At 62.3% G+C, this 23,168-nt stretch overlaps 1 protein-coding gene across 1 annotated transcript; it reads right to left on the bottom strand.

The window, feature by feature from the left end:
* Positions 1-381: 381 nt before the first annotated feature.
* On the bottom strand, positions 382-22,757 carry MAP2K3 (mitogen-activated protein kinase kinase 3). The gene is made up of 12 exons (XM_065896556.1): positions 22,556-22,757; positions 10,186-10,252; positions 9,818-9,866; positions 8,949-9,062; positions 8,736-8,855; positions 7,993-8,109; positions 7,030-7,081; positions 5,755-5,882; positions 5,231-5,308; positions 2,999-3,138; positions 1,863-1,908; positions 382-1,383 (listed from the first exon to the last, which is right to left on the bottom strand). Exons 1-12 carry the CDS (start codon positions 22,602-22,604, stop codon positions 1,300-1,302), a joined length of 1,044 nt encoding a protein of 347 aa, XP_065752628.1. The 5' UTR covers positions 22,605-22,757; the 3' UTR covers positions 382-1,299.
* Between the last annotated feature and the right edge of the window lie 411 nt (positions 22,758-23,168).

The raw sequence follows: 23,168 nt of genomic DNA, 5'->3' as shown, positions 1-23,168 counted from the left end.
GTTTTCTCATCTGGGAATAACGACATTACCCCTCAGTTGAGGTGACGGCCCAGGCCCAGGTGCAGCGCCTGGCAATGCACTCATCAATGTCAGGGGGACAGGTGGCCCCTCGGGACTGGGCTTGTGTTGCCGCTCTGTCCAGTGTTCAGCAAGGGCCTGGCAGCTCGTCACGGCCCTTGGGGGCAGCCTCGTGTCCTCACATGTGGAAGTGCAGGGCCCCGGCAGGTGAGAGGCCCCCACTGCCCTGATCACGCTGCCGTGTCCCTGTCCCGGGGCAAGGGGTGCCCCCTCCAGGGCCACCAGCCGTCACTAAGCAGGAGGAGGGCTCGCCGCTATGACACATAGTCTCACACGACCTTTTGTCCCACTTTTTTTTTTTTAAATTAAAACAGCAATCAGGTAACTGCCCCAGCCAATCAGGGACAGGACCCTGGACGGGCAAGTCCTTTCTTCAAAAAAATATATTTTCTTCTTTTTTTTAAAACAATACCAAAAGCAAATCCACAGCCCCCATCGAGCCGGTCCCCAAGGAGAGTGAGTTGGATGGCTCCCCTAGCGCCTCTCTAAGCAGAGACCTTGGGCCCATCCCCCTAGACCCCAGCCTGAGCAGAGAGAGCAGGTCTTAGCCTCATGGTCCCCTAGCAGGTGACAGAAAAGTGATCGGCTCCAAACCATGCAAGAAAAACCAGCCAAACCCACAAAGCGGAAGAAAAAAACCAAGAGGATAAATTAAAAACATAAAAGTGAAACAACACCCCTAGAGGCGGCAGGCAGGGGCGAGGTGGCCCCGGTGCCCTTAGAGCCCCGTCTGCCAGTGCTGGGGTGAAGGCCTCGGTGGCTCTGGCATCTGCCTCTTGGGGGCTCCAGGGGATTCACGTGGCTCATCCCCCTACTGGGTCCCCCTACCGATGCCGGGACAGAGGTGTGGCCAGCCTGGGCCAAGTGTGCAAAGTCCATTCAATCGAGAGATAAAAAAATATACAACTTGGGTGGCATCCAGGGCCGGGCCAAGGCAGCAGCCTGTACAAGGCACCACTGCCTTCTCTGTGAGGGGCGTCTGGCCCCTCCGAGTCCAGAGTCTCAGAGTCCTTGGAGCAGCAGGGGCAGAGGCACCGGAGGGCCCCGATGGTCCGGTTCTTTGGCACTTGGAACCAACAGCCTGTCAGGCGGGAGCAGCCCCCTGGATTCCTCCCGGGTGCCCAAGGCCAGGTTGGCAGTAGCTTATGGGCGTGGGCAAGCACTGCCGCACAGAGGGCTGCACGGCGCCGCGGGGCCAGAGTGGGTCCAAGGCCCCGCCGCCTACGAGTCCTCTCCCAGGATCTCCTTCACAAAGGCAGCGATGTCGGTCTTCTTGGTTTTGTGCGAGGTGAAGAAAGGGTGCTCCTGATGGGGAGAGAAGGCAGTCACCTCGGAGGGGGCGAGGTGGAGGTGCCCCCACATGCTTCTCCTGCCCAGCAAACTCCTAGTCATCCTTCCAGGACCTCTGCCCCCCAGAAGCCCTCCTGTCAGAGGCAACGTTCATGGCCTCCTCCTCAGCCCCCCCGCAGCCACCCTCAACTCACTCTTCCCCGTGCATGCTAGGCCTCTGTCCCTCAGTGGGTAAATCCTTATTCACCCTTCTAGGCCCAGTTCCCCTGCAAAGCCTTCCCTGATGCCTCCAAAGTAAATGGTCCACCTGTCCCCCCCTTGCACTTTGCCTCCCTCCACAGGGCCTGGCATGGAGTGGGGAGGAGGGAGCCGGGGTACACACGAGTGAATGAGTGACGGGAGTTCCTAGGAGTGAATGCCCAGGCAAGCTAGAGGAGCTGCCCACCGCTGTGCACAGATGCAGCCCTCTCCCAGAGAGTCCCGCCCACACTCACCATCAGCTCCAGGTAGCTCATGCGTTCCGCAGGGTTCTTTCTCAGGCTAGGACAGAACAGGGCAGGCTGAGGGCAGGCTGAGGCAGGCTGGGGCCAGACTGGCAGGGAAGAAGTGAGTCCAGCCCATCCAGGCCAGCCAAGCCAGTCTGGGTTCAGCCCTGCCCGGGCGGCAAGGGGACACACATGCTCCTTGGGCTCAGGGAAGAAGGGGCCGGACTGTTCTGGGGGGCGCTTCCAAGGGCAGAGTGGGATCCATGGTGCAAACTACAGAGATTTGGACCAAGTTTCTTTGCCTCTTGGGGTGTTAGCTTTCTTGTCTCTATAATGATCTAGGGAATTTGCAATGATCCCAATACCAAAATGCTAACATTAACAATCACTTACTTGGTATCCTTAATCGGGATACCCCCTACCACGGCTCTTGGGAGAAAATGACTCTGTCTGCCAGGCTCACTTGTCTCCAGTCTTTCTTATTTTCCAATAAAAGAAATAAAGGCTACGAATTCTCCTCTGAGTATCTCTTTGGCCACAACACATAGATGTTGACATGTTATATTCTCATCGTCTTCACTTCTGACTAGTTTATAATTTTATTGTTTAAATCTCTCTCATAACCCAAGAGTGCATTAGAAGAATTTACTTTTAATTTGCATGTAGCTTTTTTCTCTTCAGTTATGGATTTCCTGTTCCAGCTAATTACAGTCAGAGAACGTGGCCTATATGGCTTTGCCTTCTGCCTCTTCCTCTGTTTCCTTTGTAATCTCAAACATAATTAATTTTTATGAGGATCCTGTGGGCATTCTTTAATTTGATACGAAGTTCTAAACAGCAATGAAAGCAAATTTGTTATGCATTTAAATCCTCCATATGCTTTTTGTTTTCTTTTTCCATCTTCATGATCTGTCCATTTCTAGAGGGACTGTATTAAAATCTCCCCACTAGGACCATAGTTTGTCAAATTTTCCTTGCACTCAAACTATTTCTGCCTTACTTATTTTGATGCTATGTTGTTTGGGGGTTATTTGCTAAAGGAGAAGGAGACCAAGCCCAGGGAGGAGCTGGGATCTGGCCAGGACAGGGAGGGGTACTGACTGGGCTTGGGGAGGCCCAGAGGTCCAGGCAGGGCTGAGACTCACCACTGTGCAGTGAAGTCCACAAACTCGGGGGAGAAGCGGTCAGCTGGGAGCTGCGGGGATGGCTCCTCCACCACCTGCTTCAGCTGCTGGAACGGGGTCCCCCAGGACTCATAAGGAAACCGCAGGATGGCCATCTCGATCTGCAGTGGAAACAGCGGCACTGGGTCAGATGCACCCACATTCTGCACGCGGAAGCAGGGCCTTCATAGATCCTGCCTGTCCTGGTCCAGCACCCAGAGCTGGACTGTGAGGCAGGTCCAGGGGCTGATAGGTGACATCATACCAAAGATGAAAGCCAAGGGGACACCAGTGGTTAGTTCTTCTGACCCAGCCAGCAGCTATGGCTCACGGAGCAAATCCAACCCTGAGTTTTGACTGGCTTAGCTATCATCAGGTTTTCAAACAATCTGAATTCAGAAGATTGTACATGAAAACCCAGGTTTCAGCTAATCTGAAGAAATCAGAGGAGCTGCCAACCTGGGGACGCTCTCCCACAGGCTGCCAGCAGCAAAGGAACTCGGATAGGCAACCAGTTTCCCTTTCCTTTGCCACAGGCCACTCCCTAATGTCTCAACAATGACTTAAGCGTCTGCTGCCATTTATTTGGGCTGTTGTTATTACTGAAAGGACAAACAGGAAATGAAATGACTCTCATGTGTTTGCAGAAGGAACGTTAGACTGTGAGGTCTGCCTTTGACCATGAATTTCATCTACTGGACTGTGCAACAATCCACCAGACTCCATTAGGAAATGAAGTTTACAGGCCCCTCCTCCTCCACAGAGCCCCCACTGCCCAGCCACCAATACCTGTAAGGCCCATCTCCAACGCCTCCCCTTCCAGGAAGCCTTCCAGCTCTGACCTCATCACTGTTTCTCCCTGACTCCCTGGACACAAGGCTACCATGGCCTCATCTCTCCTACTAGACCCGGACCTCCCTGTGCATTGGGTGCCTCACTTGCAGTTGGCAGCAGTCATCTGTGGGAAAGACTGACAGCTCAGGACTTCCCTGGTGGTGCAGTGGTTAGGAATCCACCTGCCAATGCAGGGGACACGAATTCGAGCCCTGGTCCGGGAAGATCCCACATGCCGCAGAGCAACTAAGCCCATGTGCCACAACTACTGAGCTGATGCTCTAGAGCCCGCAAGCCACAACTACTGAGCCCATGCGCCACAACTACTGAAACACGCGCACCTACAGCCCGTGCTCTGCAACGAGAGAAGCCACCACAATGAGAAGCCCGCACACTGAAACGAAAATAGCCCCCGCTCGCCGCAACTAGGGAAAGCCCGCACAGAGCAACGAAGACCCAAGGCAGCTCACAGCAAACTCTGGGTTCCGATTTTGACCGCTGAGATGAAAACACAAAGCAGGTCCACCCAGGCCCCTTTCCCTGACAAGTGATCACCGTAATGAACAGAAGAGACCTCAGCTCAAGCAAACGCTTCTTGTTGGTGGTGACTGGCACCCAAACAGATCGCTAGTCACTGTGCTAAGAAAGCACCTTCCCGTTAGGCTAAAGGCCCCTTTCCAGCCAAGACACAAATGCATCCCACAGATGGAGGCGGTACAGTGCGGTGCGTGTGGGTGTGACCCTGGATTTTCACAGGACAAACTCAGCCTGCGTTTTTTCCTAGAGTTTCCAATGATTCCGACACACAGAAGTGAGGACCCTGCCTGGGCAGCAGAGGAGGACCACCAGAGTTTACAAGTAGGAAGACAGAGAAGTGTCCAAACCCTGGACCTCGTAATTCCTTTCCTGGTAATTTTTTCTAAGGAGCTCAAAAAAAAGCCCACAAAAATATCAACAGCCTCCGGGCACAGAGATGCACAGCACGATGTTATCTGTGATAGTAAACGTGGAGAAGCAGTGTGAGCGTCCAGCGCCAGGGCTGAGTCTCACCGTGATCGTGAGGGGGCCACATGTACAGGGAGCTCACTTAATTTGGGGTTGACTGTGATTTCTCGACAAGCGCCACGAGCGCCGGGTAAAGTCCAATGGACGAGTCATCAGAGACGCCGAGAATATGTAAAGCTGCCCCTCACCCCACGGCGGGCATAAGGCACCTGCAGATGCTCCCCTTAAGACACCGTAATTTTTGATGACACAGTCTCTCCTCAGTTTGTGAAGCCAACCAACATTTCTGTCCAAGGCTAAACTATTTCCCAGGTCCCGGAAGCTCAAGGACCTGGTACAGCCCCTCCCAAACAGCAAGGGAGCCCCAGGTGGTACCATGGTGATGCCGAGGCTCCAGACGTCGGACTTGACATTGTAGCCTTTCTGGTTCAGCTCCGGGTTGATTCTCTCAGGCTGCAAGAGGGACCAGAGCAGGGTCGCCCAGGCATCCTCAGCTGGGTCTGGCCTCCCCCACCCCAAACCGAGGGGCCAGGGCTCACCCATCCCACCTCGCCCGGGGCAAATGAGGAAGCTGAGGCCAGCGAGGGCCAGGGTCTCAAGGTGGAGGCCTGAGTCTTGCCACCCAGCTGCCCTGCCTGGGGGTCCCACCTTCGGGACACTGGGGGAGGGGTGGGACCCCGCAGGCCCCACCAGCCACCTCCCTGAGGTGAGACTTATTACCCAAATGGGCACCACGGGGCCAGTCAGAAAGGGGTGGAGAGGGCCGGGCAGCAGACCCCTCTGCCCCCAACGGCAGGAAATTCGGGGTCTGGGGAGGTCTCATCCCTGATGGACACAGGACGTGGCGGGGGTGGCCAAGCCTGGCTGTTTCCTCCTGGGGTGGCCCAGGAACCACTCACGGCCATGTAGGGCTTGCAGCCGGCATCCATCGTCTTGGCCACGGAATCCACCAGGTAGCCACTGATCCCAAAGTCGCACATCTTCACGTGGCCCTCCTTGTTGATGAGCACGTTGGACGGCTTCACGTCTGCCAGGGGCAGGACACGCCCTTCAGCTCCTGGTTGTGGGGCCCCCACTGCCCAGGTCAGAGCTGGTGGCCACACAGCCAGGAGCCCCGGGCTCCAGCCACAGTTAGGGGAGGAGGTCAGGGCTCTGGGGCTTTGCCCGGGACCATGTCTTTGCAGCCAACCAGCTGGGACTCTGCCGCCACTTCCCAGCACAACCTCTAGCTCTGCAGTCCACCCAGGCTCCAGGGGGTCCCGTCACTGACAGCGTGGGCACTGGAAACCACCCCGTGCCCACCCAGAGGGGTCGGCAGATTTGTCCAGGAAGCGCAGGGCAGCAGCTAAAACACAGGAGAGGGGTCTGCGGGAGAACCCAGAGCCCCCGGACTCGAGGTGGACGTGGAGTGTGCGGGAGGGCACAGCAGGGACCGCCCAGCGAGCACACACACAGGACACACACACATCTCTGCTGCCTTCTATGGGGACTTCTGTGTGGACACAGACGCCCAGAAAAAGGACCAAAGGTTCCGTGACAACCTGCCACTGAGTGGTCAAGGGGGCTTAGCCTAAGGAACTTGGCCTGGAAAAGCAGAGCACCCAGAACACAGACGAAGAGGCAGGACATACACTGCCCGGGTGAGTCTCAGAATCAGCGGGCCAAGCGGGAGGCTGAGAACAAGCAAAACCAACCCACTGTGGGAAAATCAGAGGAGTGTGGCCCCAGGGCGTGGGGGGCTGGGGGCATGACGGAGCAGGAAGGGCTGAGAACATGCCGGGAGGGCGGGGAAGGCTGGAAACACCTTCACCTTGATGCGCGGGGCTTACACAGTGTAAACAACGATCAGATTCACGCAGTGGTACACAAACCCCCTGCGTGTCTTGCAACACATAACACATCAAAACAAGATAGCTCAGCCTTCCCAGGACAACGGTCCACCCCATCCGTGCTCGGAGCACCAGCCAGTGGAACTGGGACTGGGCCTGGGGGCTGAGGAAAATGGCTTGGAGGAGTGGACAGTGGCCTGGACCGGGCAACAGGCTCAGCGCCTGACCCAACAGGCACGTCAGGGCCGGCTGCCTCTGGGCCTCGGCGGTGCGGGCCCAGCAGGACTGGGCAAGAGCGTGTGTGTGAGCAGCCAGGCCCCTCCCCCGGCCGGCCTGGGCACTGACCTCTGTGGATCACGGACAGCTTGCTGTGCAGGTGCTCCAGGGCCCTCACAATCTGCCATTTGGAACAGGAAGAGGGGGAGAGAGACCGGGTGGCTGTGATTCCCGGTTGCATCAACAATGACAGAGCTGTAAGACACCCCACCCAGGGCCATCCGTCGCCCTCTCCCAGGTACACACCCAACCCTTCACTACCCTAGGCCCTGCCCACATCCCAGCCTTTGCTGTGGGGTCCCAGCAACCTTGGTGAGGACGCACTGGGTTCCTGCATTGCTCTGAGTGGGCAAGGGTCTCAAGTGACATGCCCACGACCCTGCAGAGTCCCAGACTTAGGAGCCCCCAGGGTGCTGTCCCTTCCCCCTGCCAGGCTCCTGGTAGAACCCAGCCCTCTGCAGCCTCCCTGCTTCCTCCCCCTCCCTCAGCAGTCAGTGGGCTACATGCTCGGAGCCATTCCCCACAGGAATGGCCCCAAAGATCCTGATTCAACGCCAGGGGGATGTTCGCACGTTCGCAGGTGCGGTCAGGAGGAAGGACCGCTGGTTCGCTGACTCCATTTCCCTTTCTGCTTTGGCTGCCGGGGCGCTCATGCCCGGGGCTGCCGCCCGGCCCTAGGGACATGCAAGCTCAGGAGGCAAGCACGGATGCGAACCCCTCCCCCGACACCATGCCTCTGTGAGCTGCCCCAGAGCGGCCTCGTCCTGGGCATGAGGAAGTTGTAAACACTAAGTCCTTTCTCGTGGCCTAGAAGCTCAGAAAGGCCCAGAGGGCCTGGCTCTGCCAAAGCTGCGCGGCTCCAGGAGCCCCGGTCTCCTCAGCAGGGAGGCTCTGGTCCAGGGTGGCGGCAGCTGGGCTTCGAGGGGCAGCCGCCCAGGTTCAGGGCCACAGCTGGGGGCCATACTGGGAGCCCGACTCTGCCCAAGACAACATCATCGGGACCCCCACCCCAGCAGGGCCTGAGCCACTTACAGATACAGCGATTTCCCCGAGAATGTCCTCTGGGATCGTCATGTCCTTGTCCAGCACCTTCCGGTAGAACTTGTCCAGGGATGTGTCCATGAGCTCCATGCAGATCCACACGTCTCCCTGCACGTGGACATCGGGAACTCAGCCATGCCCGCCCAGGACTGCCTGGGCCGGCGTCCTCCCGTGCCCACCTCCCCGGAGCCGGCCAGTGCCCCCGACACACCTACAGCCCTCAGCCTTTGCGGATGCCCCAACCTCCCAGCTCTTCCCCCTTCCCCCGAGGCTTGCCCACTCTGCTGGCTCCACACGGCAGCCCCCCCCAACCCCGCTGTCACCTCTGCGCTCCCCCATCTGACCCCTAATTCCACGGCAGGCTCCAGAGAGAAGTGACTGTGTCCCTCCAGTGGGGGCTTCTGGGACCTGCCTGTGCCAGCTCAGCTCCATGCCCCGGCCCTGCAGACCCCTCCTGCCTCAGCCCCATACCCGCCGCACCCCCCCCGCCACCCCATAGCTCGTCCCAGCTCTGAGCCTGGCAGACGGGCCCTTCCTCCGCCAGCCCCCCACCGCCCGCCCCTACCCGAGACAGCCTTCTGAGAAGGCTGGGTGCGGCACCCCCTGGGGCACCCCCAAGCCCCTGGGCCCCCTGCCAGCTCTGACCCAGCCTGTGGTGAGGCTGGCGTGTCTCCCCTACCACGGCCTGGGCCTGGCTGAGCCCCAGCCCCCGGGCCCGCCCCCCGAGGGCCCACCTCTCTGAAGAGGGCCCCGTAGAATGTGACGGTGTAGAAGCAGTCGACCGTGCGCATGTTCACGTCCAAATCCATGAGCAGGCGCTTCTGCTCCTGCGAGTTCACGGTGGCACGGATACGCTGCGGGGCGAGGGCTGCGGTCAGGGGCTGGGAGGCAGGCGCGGCCCCCGGTGCCCCCGGCCCTGACAGCCCCGGGCTGGGGGCCCCGCTCACCTTCACGGCCATGATGGTGCCGCTCTGGGCGTGCCGCACCTTCTCCACTACCCCGTAGGCGCCTCGGCCCAGCTCCGAGATGGTCACCAGGTCATCCGCCTCCACCTCAAAGTTCTTGGGGGACACAAAATAGAGAGGGTTCACGGGGGCCAAGTCAGGCACCAGTGGAGACACTGGGGCAGCAGAAAGAGAGGACCGCCAGCCAGTCAGACGTGTGCTCAAATCTTGCCCCAACCACTTCCGCTGTGTGCCCTGGGGCAACTCACTTAACCTCTCTGAGCCTCCCCTCACCTTCTACAGAACAGGCACAGCACCTCCTTCCAAGGGCTGCTGCGAGGTGTCAGCAGGCCGGCCTGGGAAGTGCTCCCAGCGGCGTGGGGCCCTTGAGAGATGCTCCTTCCCTCTCGCCCCGCCCCACTCAGGTGGCCAGACTGAACCACTCGTTCGGCACCTACTGCACGCAAGTCCCTGTTTCAGGCACCGGGGACACGGAGAGGACAACAGAAGGGCCTCGCCTCACAGGGAGCAGCCATAAAAGGGAGTGAGCAGGGGATGAACGGGACACCCTCGGCGTGTCCTGTGGTCCACACACGGTCCCCAAGCCGGGCCTCCCAAGCCATCGGGAAGTGCGAGTGAAACGCAGGTCCCCGGGCACCGGCCCCGAGGGCAGGGCCAGGGAACTGCGCGCTCAGCACCACTCCTCTGGGGTCGGGGCGCTCCACGCCGGCTCCGGCTCACCAGGGCCCCAGGAGGCAGCCACCACCTCTGCCCCAGGCGGGCCACTGGTCAGCAGCGGGGAGCCAGCGCTCCGCCCCAGCCCAGCTCCGTCCACCACCCGCAGCCACCTCCCAGGGCCCGACGACACCTACCCTGTCCCCGATGGTGATGAAGGCCCGGGAGTCCAGGTTCCGGGGGGGCCTGCAGGGAGGAGTGGGGCCGTGAGCCCGGGGAGCCACGCCCTCCTGAGCGGGCAGCCCAGCCTGGTGCACATCCTGCCCGGGAGCCCCCACCCCCAGCCACGGAGCGTCTGCAGGGCAGCATGCGGTACAGCACGCGGACACGGCCAGGGCCTCGCCTTCCGTCCTCAACGGGAGAGCAGGACCCTGAGCGGACGTGCGAGGCCCGTGGCCCCCGCAGCTGCCCAGAGGAGGTGCTGCCCAGGCAGGGGCCCGGCTCTCACGGTGGCCCCTTCAGGAGGCTGTTGGGCGGTGCCGGGGGAAACCCTAGGCCAACTCACGTGGGGCTGGGCGCCGGCGGCTTGGACACGCAGGAGATTCGTAAATCCCTCTTCCTCCTGGACTTTCCTAAATGGGAGGGAGAGAAGGGAGCGTCCGCTCAGCCACTGCTCAATCAGCATCTCCCAGGACAGGCAGGAGCCCCAGGGTCCCGGCACAGACATAGACGCCGAGGGTCAGCGTGGTCGGCGCCATGACGGGGCTCCGGGGCCTCCGGGAGCCCAGAGGACGTGCCCAGCCTGGGTTGGAGGGCCTGAGCCCTGCCAGTCCTCCTGGAACAGTCACCCCACAGCCACCTGAGAAGAGACGGCGCCTCTGAGGAAGACGTACCATCACAGACTGGCCCCCACGGCCCCCATCAGGCCCCCGCGCTCCCACCCACACAGAGTCCTATGTCCCAAGTTTCCCGAAGGCCCGAATTGTGTCCTAACCCCTGAAAGCTGAAGTCCTAATCCCAAGTACCTCCGAGCATGACCCTATTTGGAGAGTTACGGAAGATGATCAGGTTAAAACGAGGTCTTTAAGGTGAGGCCCTAATCCAACATAACAGGTGCCCTTTTAAAAAGGGGAAATTTGGACACAGAGACAGACACGCGTCAGAGAAGACAGCCGTCTGCAGTCCCGGGGGCGAGACTGGGGAGGTTCCTCCCGTCACGGCCGCAGCAGGACCAGCCCTGCGAAACCTGGGTGGGCTCCGGCCTCCAGACGGGGGACAGGAGCTTCCGGTGTTGATGCCGCGCAGCGTGTGGGGCTTTGTCCAGCAGCCTGGGAAGGTAGCAGGGCCTCTACCCACCCCACCCCCCCTGCAGTGCTAACCTCGGTGGGGGGGCACCCACCAAGCCGGAGCCCCGGCTCTGCCGCCCATCCCGCCTCTGAGCCTCGACGCCCCCACCCGTCGTGCTGGAGCGCAGACGCAGGCTGGGGGCCCTGCCGGCAGGCATCACATGCAACCCGGCCTGGGGTGTCCACAGCCAGGCCTGTGGGCCGGGACCCCGTGTGCAGGCGCCCCGCCCCTCTCAGCCTCAGCTTCCCCAGAAGGGGCCCCAGCTGGACAAAGTATGAGGACAAATACCACCTTCCAGGGCACCGGCTCAGCTTGGAAAACGGGGCCAGGGCCAAGGGCAGGAAGGTGAGTCAGGAAAGGACCGCATGTGCACCCGGGTCTGCTGGTTCCACAGCCAGGGCTGGCCAGGGCAGGGCAGGACGTCCCCTGTGGAGTGAGGGCGCTGGACCGGCCGAGCTCCCACTGCCGCCAAGCCTGCCTGTGCTCGGGGCCAGCTCCCCAGCCCTCCACACAGCCCTCCCCGTGGACAGGCGGCGAGGCTGAGGTGCCTGTACCCACAGCTACCCCTGATGCTGTCGGCATCCCCGCCCAGGCTCACGCCGGTCTGTGAGCGGGGGAGGTTCCTGGGGATCCACCTTCCTGGGGAAGCGGGAAGTAAGCCCAGCAGGCCTGCAGGGGCCAAAGCAGGGCATATCCAGGCCTGGAGGACGGACCCATGGTCTCATCTCACCCCGGCCCACTGCCCCGGGCACACTGCAGTGCCCCTGGGCCTCAGTATCCCCATCTGTGAGGAGCCCCACCCCCAGCTCTAGCCAACAGGGTGGGAGGTGAGAGGGGCCTGGCGGGGCCCACGTCCCAGGGGAGGAAGACCACCCAAGGTGCGGGCAGGGCCGGCTCTGGCTGGGCCCACTCACCCTGGAGGCCGGAGCCTGTGCACATTCTCACCACACGGCCCCAGGAAGCCCACTCCCAGCCCCAGGGTGCAGGGTGGGCCTGAGTCCCGAGGCAACGCCTCCCTCACCCCTCACCGCCAGGGACTGACAAGAAGTGTCGCCTCTCCGGGACTCTCTGGCCAGCTAAGAGTGCGACCCGGTGCCCGGCACACGGTCGGTGCTAAAGAAGAATCGGCATCGAGAGCACTGGGCAGACCTGGGACTCGACCAGGACTTCCCGAAACCACCCAGAGCAGAAACGGTGCCCACGTGCCTCTCCTGCAGGCACGTCCTTCCGCCTCCCGCCCAAGGCCCCGTGCCTCGTGCCGCAGGTGTGCACAGGGCACCAGGAGACCCTGTGCACACCCTCCTGAAGTTACCTCTGAACCAGGTTTGGATCAAGCCTCCGGCACACCCTGCTGTGCAGCCTCAGCGCCTCATCTGTGAATCCAGACAGGCCCACGCGCTCCGGCCCAGCAGCGGGGGCGGGGCCGCCACCACTGTCCATGATCGGAGGGGTTATCAGTGCCCCTGGGAAGACGAGGCCCGCGCCCAGCTGTCCTGAGAGCTGGGTGAACCACCAGGAAAAGTCCGGTGGGGCTGGGGTCCCAGCATCTACCCCACGGTGGGTGACGTAGGCAGACACTTGCAGCCTCTCCATAGAAACACCCCCAGGGGCCCCCAGATGCCAGGCTTGAGGTGCATCCGTCTGTGCCCTGGCGGCCGGCAGGAGAGCCTCAATCCTGGCCAAAGGCCCTGACCCAGGCGGCCCCGGGCCCGCGGCCGAGTCAGTGCTCTGACGGCACAGCCCACAGCCCCAGAGCTGGGGCCCCTGCTCACTCCACACCAGGCTCGGCTCTCGTGCAACCCTGCTGCCAAAAGCATGGGCTCTCTCTGCCACAAGTTCAAATCCCGCCTTTGCCCCTTACAGGCTGGGCGATCTCGGGCAAGTGCCCACACCTCTCTAAGCCTCAGTATCTTCATCCATACAATGGGGACAAAACCAGCACCTCCTGGGAATTCCCTGCTGGCTCAGCGGTTAAGACTCCACGCTCCCAATGCAGGGGGCCCGGGTTCAATCCCTGGTCAGGGAACTAGATCCCACATTCGTGCCACAACTAAGAGTTCACATGCCACAACTAAGCAGCCTGCGTGCCACAACTAGGGAGCCCGCCTGCCGCAAGTAAGACCCAGCACAACCAAATTTAAAAAACACACACACACAAAAACCAGCACCTCCCTGTAGAGTTATCAGATAAGGCACTTAGAACAGCGCTCAGCCTGCATCGAGCTACTTCGCCACCTCTGAACCCCCAGGGGCCTGTCCAGGACCTGACCGGCGCCACTGCCTGCCCCCAGCACAGGGCTGTGCCAGCTGCCCAATCGTGACCTTGTGTGTGGAGAGATTTCATCCCATTTTACAGACGAGGCAAGGTGGCTGGTTGTCAGGGGCCAGGGTGGGGGGTCTCCCTCCAAAGTCCTTTCGCCCATGAAGCAGCACCTGCCACTCACACACGGGCCCTTCCCACCTCCTCCAGACGCCCCGACGACCCTGGAGGAGGAGCTCTTAGCTTCATTTTACTTGGGGAAACCGAGGCTCGGAGATGGAGTCACTGCACGTTAGTCAAGGGTCTGGCCAGGAGTCACACCTGGAGACCCCAACAGGCCAGGCCAGCGGCTCACAGCGCCCCTCTTGCAGGGAGGAAGGGACAGGCCTGTCACGCCCCCGCCAAGGGAAGCCAGCACATTCCACACGCCAAGAGGAAAACAGAAAAGCCGGGGCTTCAGTTCCTGAGGCCACTTCTGTGCTGCCCCAGATCAGACTAAGTCACCACCAGGCCCCAAGGTGGCGCAGGGGTCCACGGCGTGTGGAGGCCACAGGCCAGGCCAAAGGAAGCCCAGCTCTGCAGCCCGGCTGGAGCCCAGCACAGCGCCCTCCTGCCCGCACCTCTACTTCTCGCTCGCTCGGAGGTGCACCTGCCGCCCTAAAAGGCAAGGCCGAGGGTCTGGCACCCAGTAGGCGGCCCTCTAATGGCCCACAGGTGGGCACCAGTTATCATCAGCGCCTCTGCAGAGGTGAAAAAATCCATGCTAAGTAGTGAGAAATATGAGTGGCTTTTATTCTTGACTTGATGCTACTTCGTAACCAGAAAATAAAACATTTTAAGTTAAAAGGTAACAATCCACGTGGGGGTGTCCGGGGCTCACAGCCGCAGGCCCTCCTGCGCCTTCTCTGCTCTCAGCCCCCTTTCCACCTTTCTTGAGCTCAGCCTGCACACCCACGGCCCGCCCTGGGCTTTGGGAACGTCCCCCTGACAAGCTTCAGTCTCCCTGCCTGTGGCTGCAGTGTTGGTGGGGGGGAGGGGAAGAGGGCGAGGCCCTGCCTGTCAGGGTCCCCAGGCCTACGTCTAGAGTGACACAACTGGGTCTGCGGGGCGGCCAGAAACAGGACACCGGCCCCTCCCACCGTCTGCTCCGGGCCAGGGCTGCCCAGGTGCAGGCCACTGTGGCGACTGTCACCACGACAAACAGACTTTGTGGGCTGCCACCAGCAAAGCACGACGAGCCCGCCAGCTCCCGGTGCAGGAGGGCACAGTACCGGGTGCCTGTGTCCTCGTCCGCTCCGGCCTTCCAGGGGAGCCACAGGAGGCAACGAGGACTCCAGCCATGACCTGAATGAGCCACCGCTGTTCCCAGCTCAGGGCCTTTCCTGTCTGTTCCCTCTGCCCAGAATGCTCTCCCCTGCAACTCTGTCCCAGCTGATGCGTGAGCCTCAGCTTCTGCCCGTTCAGAGAGGCCCCCCTGGTCATGCAGCAAAGTGCCCTTGTTAACTGGCTCTCCCGTGTCCAGCCGGCTCCACACAAGTCACAGCCCTGTAGTTACCTCTCAGAGGCAGCACTGACTCTGGAGCCAGGCGGCCGGGGCTCGAACCGCAAAGCGGCCACTTCCTACCTGGGTGCCCTCAGGCAAACGACTTCACCTCTCTGGGCCTCAACTGTGACGTGGGGACATCGGACCGACCTCGCACGGGTATCAGCGCAGCCCGCGCGGTCCAGTCCCCTGCCTCAGTGGTCCTGGCGCGAGGAAGATTAGACTGAGCCCCCTGGAAACGCGTGGGACCCAAGCTAACACGGGGCCCGCAGCCCAGACGGCCGCTCTGTCAACGCCCTCAGCAGCCCCGGAAGCGTCTTCACGGGTCTGCTGCACCAAGAGGGTCGGAGAGGAGGCACCAGGCGAGGTCACAGTGAGCCTCTGGTGGGGAGCAGACCCTGAGCGGGGCCTGGGGAGATTCCAACAACCCGGCCGTGCCCGGCTCTCAGGCTGCGGCCGCGGCGGGGGGCAGGGCAGACAGCCCCGCTCCATGGGCCCTGCCGGGCCTCGCTCACACGGGAGCCCCACACCCCGCCACGTTCTGTCTCACCCGTGGCCTCCCCGACGAAAGCAACACCGGCTCCCACTTTGTTATTCCCGCCTCCTACTTTTGGATATTTGGGGTGCCTCTCGTGCTTTCCAATCCTGCTGGAGACGTCCTGGGTCCCCCGGGTCCGGGCCCATCAGGTAAGGAAGCGCGTGCCACCACGGAGGTGTCAGAGGCCAGATGTCCAAGGACGCCCCCGCCCCCGCCCGGCCCTGCCCCCAGCTGGCCACCTCTATCCTGTGGGGGTCCCACAGAGAGAGATCAACCAGGCCAACCCGCTCCCACTGCTCAGGTGGGCAAACTGAGGCCCCGAGAGGGGGAGGCTTTCAGGGGGGCAGTAGATTGACCTGCACAGTTAACGTCTATCAGCAAGCTAAGCCAAGGCCCACCCCCACCCCCTGATATCGTGATCCCCCCGTTACTGCTCTGCGGGGGGAGAGGCAGGCACAGCAGGGACGTCCCCTCACGCTCACACCGGCTCCCCAGCTCTGCAGTGGCCTTTCCCCAAGGTCCCGCAGAGGGGAGGGCTCTCCGTTTCCTGGGAGCCTCCACGGGCCAGGCCCGCACCCGCCACAGTGCCCTTAGCACCGAGCCCACAGGGGAGTGACAGGCTGGGCGGGGGGGCGCTCAACCCAGCAGCCCTGCCCTGTGCCCCCACAGCGGCACAGTGGGCCCCGGGCCAGGCCCTGGCCTCAGAGGCCTTCGGCATCCCTCGTCCCCACCCCCCCACCTCCAGGGCCCTTCTCGTCTGCAGAGCCCGTGGGGAGGGTCCCGAGCCCACCCAGCTCACAGCATCCGTCCCTTCAGCAGTGAGCAGACAGGGCCCTGCCCTCCCAGGATCACGCTCTAACCACAGCCACATGGCAAAGCCTGAAGACATCCTGCTGTCACAACTTGGGATGCTACTGGTATCTGGTGGGTACAGGGCCAGAGGTGCTGCCCCACAAGCCAGAACGATCCGGCCCTAGACGCCCGGGGCTGGGGAGAGACAGGGCCACAGACAAAGCCAACTAACAAAGTCCGGGTGCACACCGTTTACGCCGATTTCCACAGTGCTGAGTGCTCTGAAGAAAAGGGAAGCAGGGGACCCTGCGGAGGTGAGATCTGAGCTGAGGCTGACGGGGTAGAGGAGGCAACCTGGAGAGCTCTGCAGCGGGGGAATCCAGACAGGGGGCTCAGGCTGGAAGTGGTCCAACCACACTATCCGGGTCTGCGCAGGGCAACTCGGGACGGGACGAGCTGGGCTGGAGTGAGAGGGGATGGGGTGGGCCAGAGGCCCAGACCCAGGTGCGCAGAAGAACAAAGGGCAGGAAACATTCTCCAGCCCCCGCGCCGAGCGGTCTCAGGCAGCCTCCCATCCAGGCCTCAGCAGCCGCTGACCGCCAACACCGAGGAAGCAGCGACTTATGGAGGCACAGCAATGCCCCTTGGCCCCCTTTTTACTTCCTGGTGGCACCCAAACACCTCCGCGGACATCCGAGGCCCTTCGCTTGTCCCTGCGTGCCCACTGGCTCGTGCAAACCTTAAGACAAACCCTCAAAGCTGCACAGTGACGCAGACGAGGCAACTCAGGGCTGTGGCGTAGCTGCGCAGGCCGAGCGCTGCACCGCTTGGGCTGAGCGTCCACTTGAAGCAACAGGAGGAACAGCTGCAGGCACTCAGACACGCTAACCCTGAGGCCCCACACTTAGTGCTGCCACGTGTTAACACGCCGAATCCTCCACGCAGGTCCCGGTATCACCCCCGCAGTGCAGCGCCTGATCGCCAGCCAGCTCTAGCCGCTCCCCCAACACCGCTACACACCAACGCTGGTCCCACGGACCACGGCGTGGACACCGGCCCGGGGTTCCTGCAGGCCAGTGAGCTTAACGACGCCACACGTACATTAGGGCTTGATTTAAAACAATAATACAGGGCTTCCCCGGTGGCGCAGTGGTTGAGAGTCCGCCTGCCGATGCAGGAGACGCGGGTTCGTGCCCCGGTCCGGGAAGATCCCACGTGCCAAGGAGCGGCTGGGCCCATGACCCACGGCCGCTGAGCCTGCGCGTCCAGAGCCTGCGCTCCGCAGCGGGAGAGGCCCGCGTACCGCAAAAAAAAAAGAAAACAATAATACAGAAATGATGAGCACACACATCAGGACAGTTGTCAGGGAGAGGCAACGCTGAAGGGCTGCGGGCACACAGTATGGTGGGATTTCTTTAGCTGGGTGCTGGGTATACAGAATTCACTTTTCTTTATTCTTTAAAACGTAGAGGTACATTCCATATATCCTTCCGGCGTCTGCCCTGACAGGGCAGAAGGGCCAGTGCAGAGCGGCCCAGGGCGAGCACCGGGGGAGAGAGGCGACTGGACACGCCTCCCAGAGAAGCCAGGGCAGCCCCTGGATGCCAGCTCAGCCTGCAAGGACACCCCAGAGAGGACCTCAGGACAGGGAGAGGGTGACAGGGACCTGTGCCCAGGACTGGGGGGAGGGGGCAGGGGGAAGCCCTGTCAGGGTGAGCCTGGTGACCCCCTCTGGGGTGGAACATGGGCCCAAGCGTGGTGTCTGAGCTGCAGAGGGGCTGCCTCCCAGCCCTGCCTGCTCTTCACGCCCTTTACACGAGGCTTCGGGGGGTTTCCACGGCCACTGCTGGGGAAGCAGGCCTGACCACAGGGGCCACACCGAGAGGCCCGGCCAGTCCCGGGAGGGCGATGAGCCCCAGCGTGGGAAGCTGAGCTCAGGGAGGCCCGCCCCGTCGCCGCACCCAGCTGGGACAGGGCCCTGCGTGGCGTTCTTCTTCTGGGACCCGACAGTGTCCCCTCCCAAGACGCTGACGATGCTCCCCACAGCGGCCTAGGCCCCACCCAGCTGCTCCCCACTCAGCTCAGCCCTGCCGCCCACCGACACGGAGGCCTTGGAGCTGGACCCTCAGAACCACTTCCCCCGCGGCCTCCCTCCGCTCCGCGGTTAGGGCGCTCTCCACCTACCCCTGCGCTCCTGCAGCAGGTGCCCTGCCTGGCCCTGACGGAGCTCCACCCACTGAGGGGCTGGCCTAGGAGGCTCCCACCCTCCCAACTCCCGGCCCCACACGCCCCCATGCTGCAGGGGACGCCGATGTGCAGGCCGAGGCAGGCCCGCCGTCCTCTCCGTTCCCCGCAAGCCCTCCCCAGGAAGGCCCAAGAGGCAGTGAAGCTCCCAGCTCCAGCTTGGGGAGCAGTGGGGAAAGAACCTGGTATATTCTAGCTGCCATTACAGGGCCCTGCAGCCAGAGTCGTGTCACAGAGCTTCAAGTCCATCACCAGAGGTCCCCATGCTGGCCATTCATCCAGCAACGAACAACTGAACCACCATAACAATGAGAAAATAACCACAGGTGACATTTGTTTGACGAACACCATCTCCCACCTTTACCACCACCCGGTGGGGGGCTGTTTTCTCCCACTTTACAGAAGAGGAGACTGAGGGTCAGAGAGGGCACGTGAGGAAGCTGGGAAGCAGTGGAGCAACTGAGAATTCAAACCCCCGAGCCCAGGCTCTGCCCTACTTCCTGTCTCGCTGAGGTTCTCTGTGGGCAGAGGGCAGTCTCGCTGTTCCCAGGACCCGACACTTAGCAAGAGTGGAATGAGGCTATCTACACCTGTCCTCGCGGCTGCCGGCAAGACGGCACGCAGGGTTCCCACTCCCATTTTGCAGGTGAAGAAACCGAGGCCTCACATCCGAGAGCCGGGCGGTGCCAGGGGACTGAAAGCATTTACAGCAGGCAGCGGACGTCCAATGTCACAGCGAAAGGGCTGAGCTGGCATCTGACGGCAGAGTCTTCACCTCTGCACAGCCCTGTCTCCCAAGAGCCCGGGGGACCCCGCACCACCTCTGCTCCTCGGCCGCCCGCGGCCCCCGGGAGCACATCGGAGCCAGAGGAGACCGTGGGCCAAGGGCGGGAAACGGCCGCGGCTCCCTGGACAGAGGAAGCAGGGCCCTTGCCTAACAGAGGAAGTTCCGGGGGGGTGGGCGCAGGGCCAGGAGGGGGCTCCCGGTTCTATCCCAGGTCCAGGAGGGGTGCCACCTCCGTGTCCAGCTCTGGGCCACAGGCTGCCCGAGAGGTGGGGACTCCCAGCCCCCTCCAACCCACCAGCGGCCAGGCACTGGCCCTTTAAGCTGAAGCCGGCTGGCGTGCCCCACGGGTGAGTCAGCGCCCAGTGCCCGCTGACTCACGCCGGAAGCCTTCCGCTGCCCCGGCCCTCTCCCCACACAAGCGACTGAGAACTTTGCTCCCTTCAGGCCCTGAGCCACAGGTTGGCGGATAGTTTCCTGTGCGTCACGCCAGGGGTGGGGGAAGTCCCCAAGTGCCACCTTCCAATCTTTCTGAGAGCCGGGACAGGACAGGACAGGACAGGTCAGGGGAGGGCAGCTGCACAGCAGGAAGGGCCGGGACGCGGTGCTCCTGCAGCCTCAGTGTCACCGTCAGGCATCCGGGAGCCACTTGAGGATCAACCAGGAAGTGCCCACGGGGGCAGCACTCACGGTGCAGTGGGGGCACCCCAAGGACAAACGTGGCCAGAGGCAGCAGACCCAGACTGTGCCGACCAAACGTGCCCCTGCCCTCTGGCCGCGGCTGCCCTCGGCCTCTGATCCCAGGCAGAGATGGCATGTGGGCGAGGAAGCGGGGAAAACAGCAGGGCTGTAGGGCCTGGGGCCTCGCGCACTCCCAGAAAACTCCCAAGGGCTGTGGCACGGAGGACGGGGGCAGGGCACCCCTGCAGGGCAGGAAGCTTAGAGGTAAAGTTCCCTAAGGTCAAGCACCAACCACATCCTGCTTGGTCCAAATTCCTCGAGAAGGTGGCGAGAAGGACAAACTGTGGCCTGTGCCCAGGACTCGGAGGGCTGGGTCAAGCCACTCCTCCCATCTGACCTCAGTTTTGTCACCTGACAAATGGGTCGGACCGCAGAGAGCATGAAATGTGCCAGCTATAAAGGGCTCTGCACACAGGAGACATCACCTCTGCTCAGTCCGTCCTCCAGGTCAGGCATGGGCTAGAGGAGATGCCTCAGAACAGAGGTGTGACGGGGGAGAGGGAGCATCCCACCAGCTCAGCCCAAGCACCCATCACAGAAATGGGACACAGAGGAGCACTGAGCCCTAGAACAGCAGCTCCATCTGTCACAGCTGTGTGACCTCAAGAAAGGCAATGAACACCTCTGAGCCTCAGCGGAACCTCGTCTGCGAATGGGGCTGTGAGCAATAAATGGGCTAGCGCACGGCACACGGAAAAACCTTGGGAAGCGGGAGCTCTTGGGATTTTTGGCAAGAGGTCATTATGGCTTCCCCACCACATGCTGCCACAGACCCCAAAGAGGATGACAGCGTCCCCACCCGATATCATCTGTTACCTGGACCCACAGACTGGAAATGCATCCCGGCCCTCTCTCTGCAGAGAGGCTCAGAGAAGGCAATGCCGGGACTCAGGTCACACAGCATTTGAGTGTTTCCCCAAAGTGCTTTATTCCTTCACACCCATGACCCTTCTCCCTTCCCAACCCTGCAACTTTAATTTTTATTTTGATGAGGCATTCCCTGCCTGGAAGAGCTGAAGGGCCTTCAAAAACAAACACTGCTTCCAACCTCTTCTGTCCACCCATGAAAACACTGTGGCCCAGAGAGGTTGATGGACCTGCCCGAGGTCTCACAGCACTGGCCAGGCCAGGCCTACACCTGGATCTGGGGAAAAGAAGCGTCTGATTTCCCGGTTCCCAAGCTCCACGAGGTCTGCGCAGTCCAAGTCCCTCCCCAGCTGTCTTCCCCATCGAGTGCCTCCTGGGTTACTCACAGTGGTTGGGCAACGGTCAGGGATCCGGCCTCCCACTTATGTAAGACGTAATTACCCTGCCCACCAGGCTGGCTGGGCTCTGGCCCCAGCCACAGCAGCCGCCAGGAGCAGAGGCAGCGAAGGACCCACACCCTCCCCGGGACCCCACAAGCCCTCCAGCTGCCTGGGCTCCCCCAACCGCAGAAAAAAGAGGCAGAGACAACCCCTGATTAGGGGCCCCCTAGGTGCCAGCTGCTACCTTTCTCCCCCTCACTCTGCAGCTACAGCCCAACAGAGGCAAGGCCTGGATCCCACATGGCTGAGGCCTTTCCAGCAAGAATGGTGACAGTAATAAAACGCAGCAAGTACCCCTTCCCCAGCAGCTCTGAGCTCTTCATCTCAGCACCCACACTTGCCTAGAGCGCTTTAGTATTCACTGTCTCACATCCTACGCCAGGAGTCCACGGAAGGTAGGTGTGATAAAGAAACCGAGGCCCAGAGACAGCAAGTTAGGGAGCCGCGGGCAGCCCATTCATTACGGCTGCGTCCGGTTTGGAACTCTCTCACACAGCCCAGCCCGCTGAGACTCCGACATGCCAAAAACATCCTTTCCTCTTCCTGCCAAAAAAAATCCCCCTTTCGCCCTCCAAGTCTCATCCTCCCCCTCTGCATGACAAAGCCTGCTGCCGCAGCCGCCACCTCACAGACATTTCCAGGAAGGCCGGCTGCCTGGAGAAAACAAGAGCAAGCCCATCGCACGGCCAGCACCCACCGGGCAGTCAGCCCAGGACCCACAGGCAGCGTCAGAGGTGAGCACCGCCCCCCCGCCCGCCCCCGTGCACAGAGAAGCTTGCAAGTCCAGATGAGGGAGCCGATGGAGAGGCCATGCAGTAGGGTGGGGTGGGAGGCCAAGAGAGGATCCCCGGAAGACAGGGCTGCAGACAGAGCTGCAGGACGGGGTGCAGGCCGCCAGGGATGGGGCAATGTGTGACCTAGGAGGGTGGAGAGCCTTGGGGGAGAGGACGGGGAGCTCTGAGCTGGACCGTGGCCAGGGCAGCCACACGGGAGGGGGCGTTTACAGAGAGATCCGCAGCAGGGGAGCACCACTGGGGGCCCAGACTGGATACAGCCCTGGGACCCGGGAGTGGAAGGGGGCTGGGTGCAAGATCAGAGTGAATCCCACCTGGGTCCAGCTGAGAGACCCAGACTGGGAGAGTTCCTGTCCAAGGTGCAGTTAAGGCCCAAAGTGGGAGGTCCAAGCAAGGTTCCTGACCTGGAACGGGGTGATCAGAACGAGACCCTCTCCCGACTTCGGGCCTGGGTGCAGCCCCAAGGCCTAAACTGGGGTCCGGCTGGGCCCGGGACCTAAGGGAGGCGTTCCGGGCAGGGGAGCTGCCCGGGTGCGGGCCGGGGGAACCGCGCAGAGGTCGGGTCCGCAGCCCGGGCGTTCCTACCTTTGGATGCGGGCACACCGGCGGGCTGGCTCGCGGCAGGAGATTCCATGGTGCAGGCGGGTCGGGGCGGCGACGGGACTAGTCCAGGGGGCGGCGAGCTCGGCCCGGGCGGAGCACGCTCATGGCTGCGGGCGGGCGGCCCGGGCGGCTAGCAGGGCGTCGGCCGGTACGCGTCCGCGGCGGGCGGCGGCGGGGCCAGACTGGGCAGCGCGGCGGGGGCCCCGGCCGGACGGCGCCGACGCAGGCCCCGCCCCGCGCACCCATTGGCCCGCCGGTCTCCGTGCCCGGCCCCTGCCTATCAATCGCCGGCCGGGGCCTGCCCGTCAAGCTCAAGCCTCGCCCTCCATTGGCCCGGGGTACGGCTCCTCCCACCGCCTGTCAAGCCCGCCCACCACCGGGAAACCCGTCAGGCCCCGCCCCCCAGGCCCCGGCGGGTCCCTCCCGCTGCCTATCCGGACGCAAGCCCCGCCCACTCCCGGGCCCCGCCTCACGCGCGCTGGCTCCTGTGCGCGGAAACCCTGGGTACCCCTGGCCCGCCCAGCTGCGGCCCCGGGGAGCGGGAAGGCGGGTGCTGCGGGGGTCAAAGTGCACCCCCCGGGTGGGGCCAGGGTCA

The sequence above is a fragment of the Phocoena phocoena genome, chromosome 19, assembly GCF_963924675.1.
Source record: "Phocoena phocoena chromosome 19, mPhoPho1.1, whole genome shotgun sequence".
NCBI lineage: Eukaryota > Metazoa > Chordata > Mammalia > Artiodactyla > Phocoenidae > Phocoena > Phocoena phocoena.
This window is presented reverse-complemented; position numbering and strand designations above follow the sequence as displayed.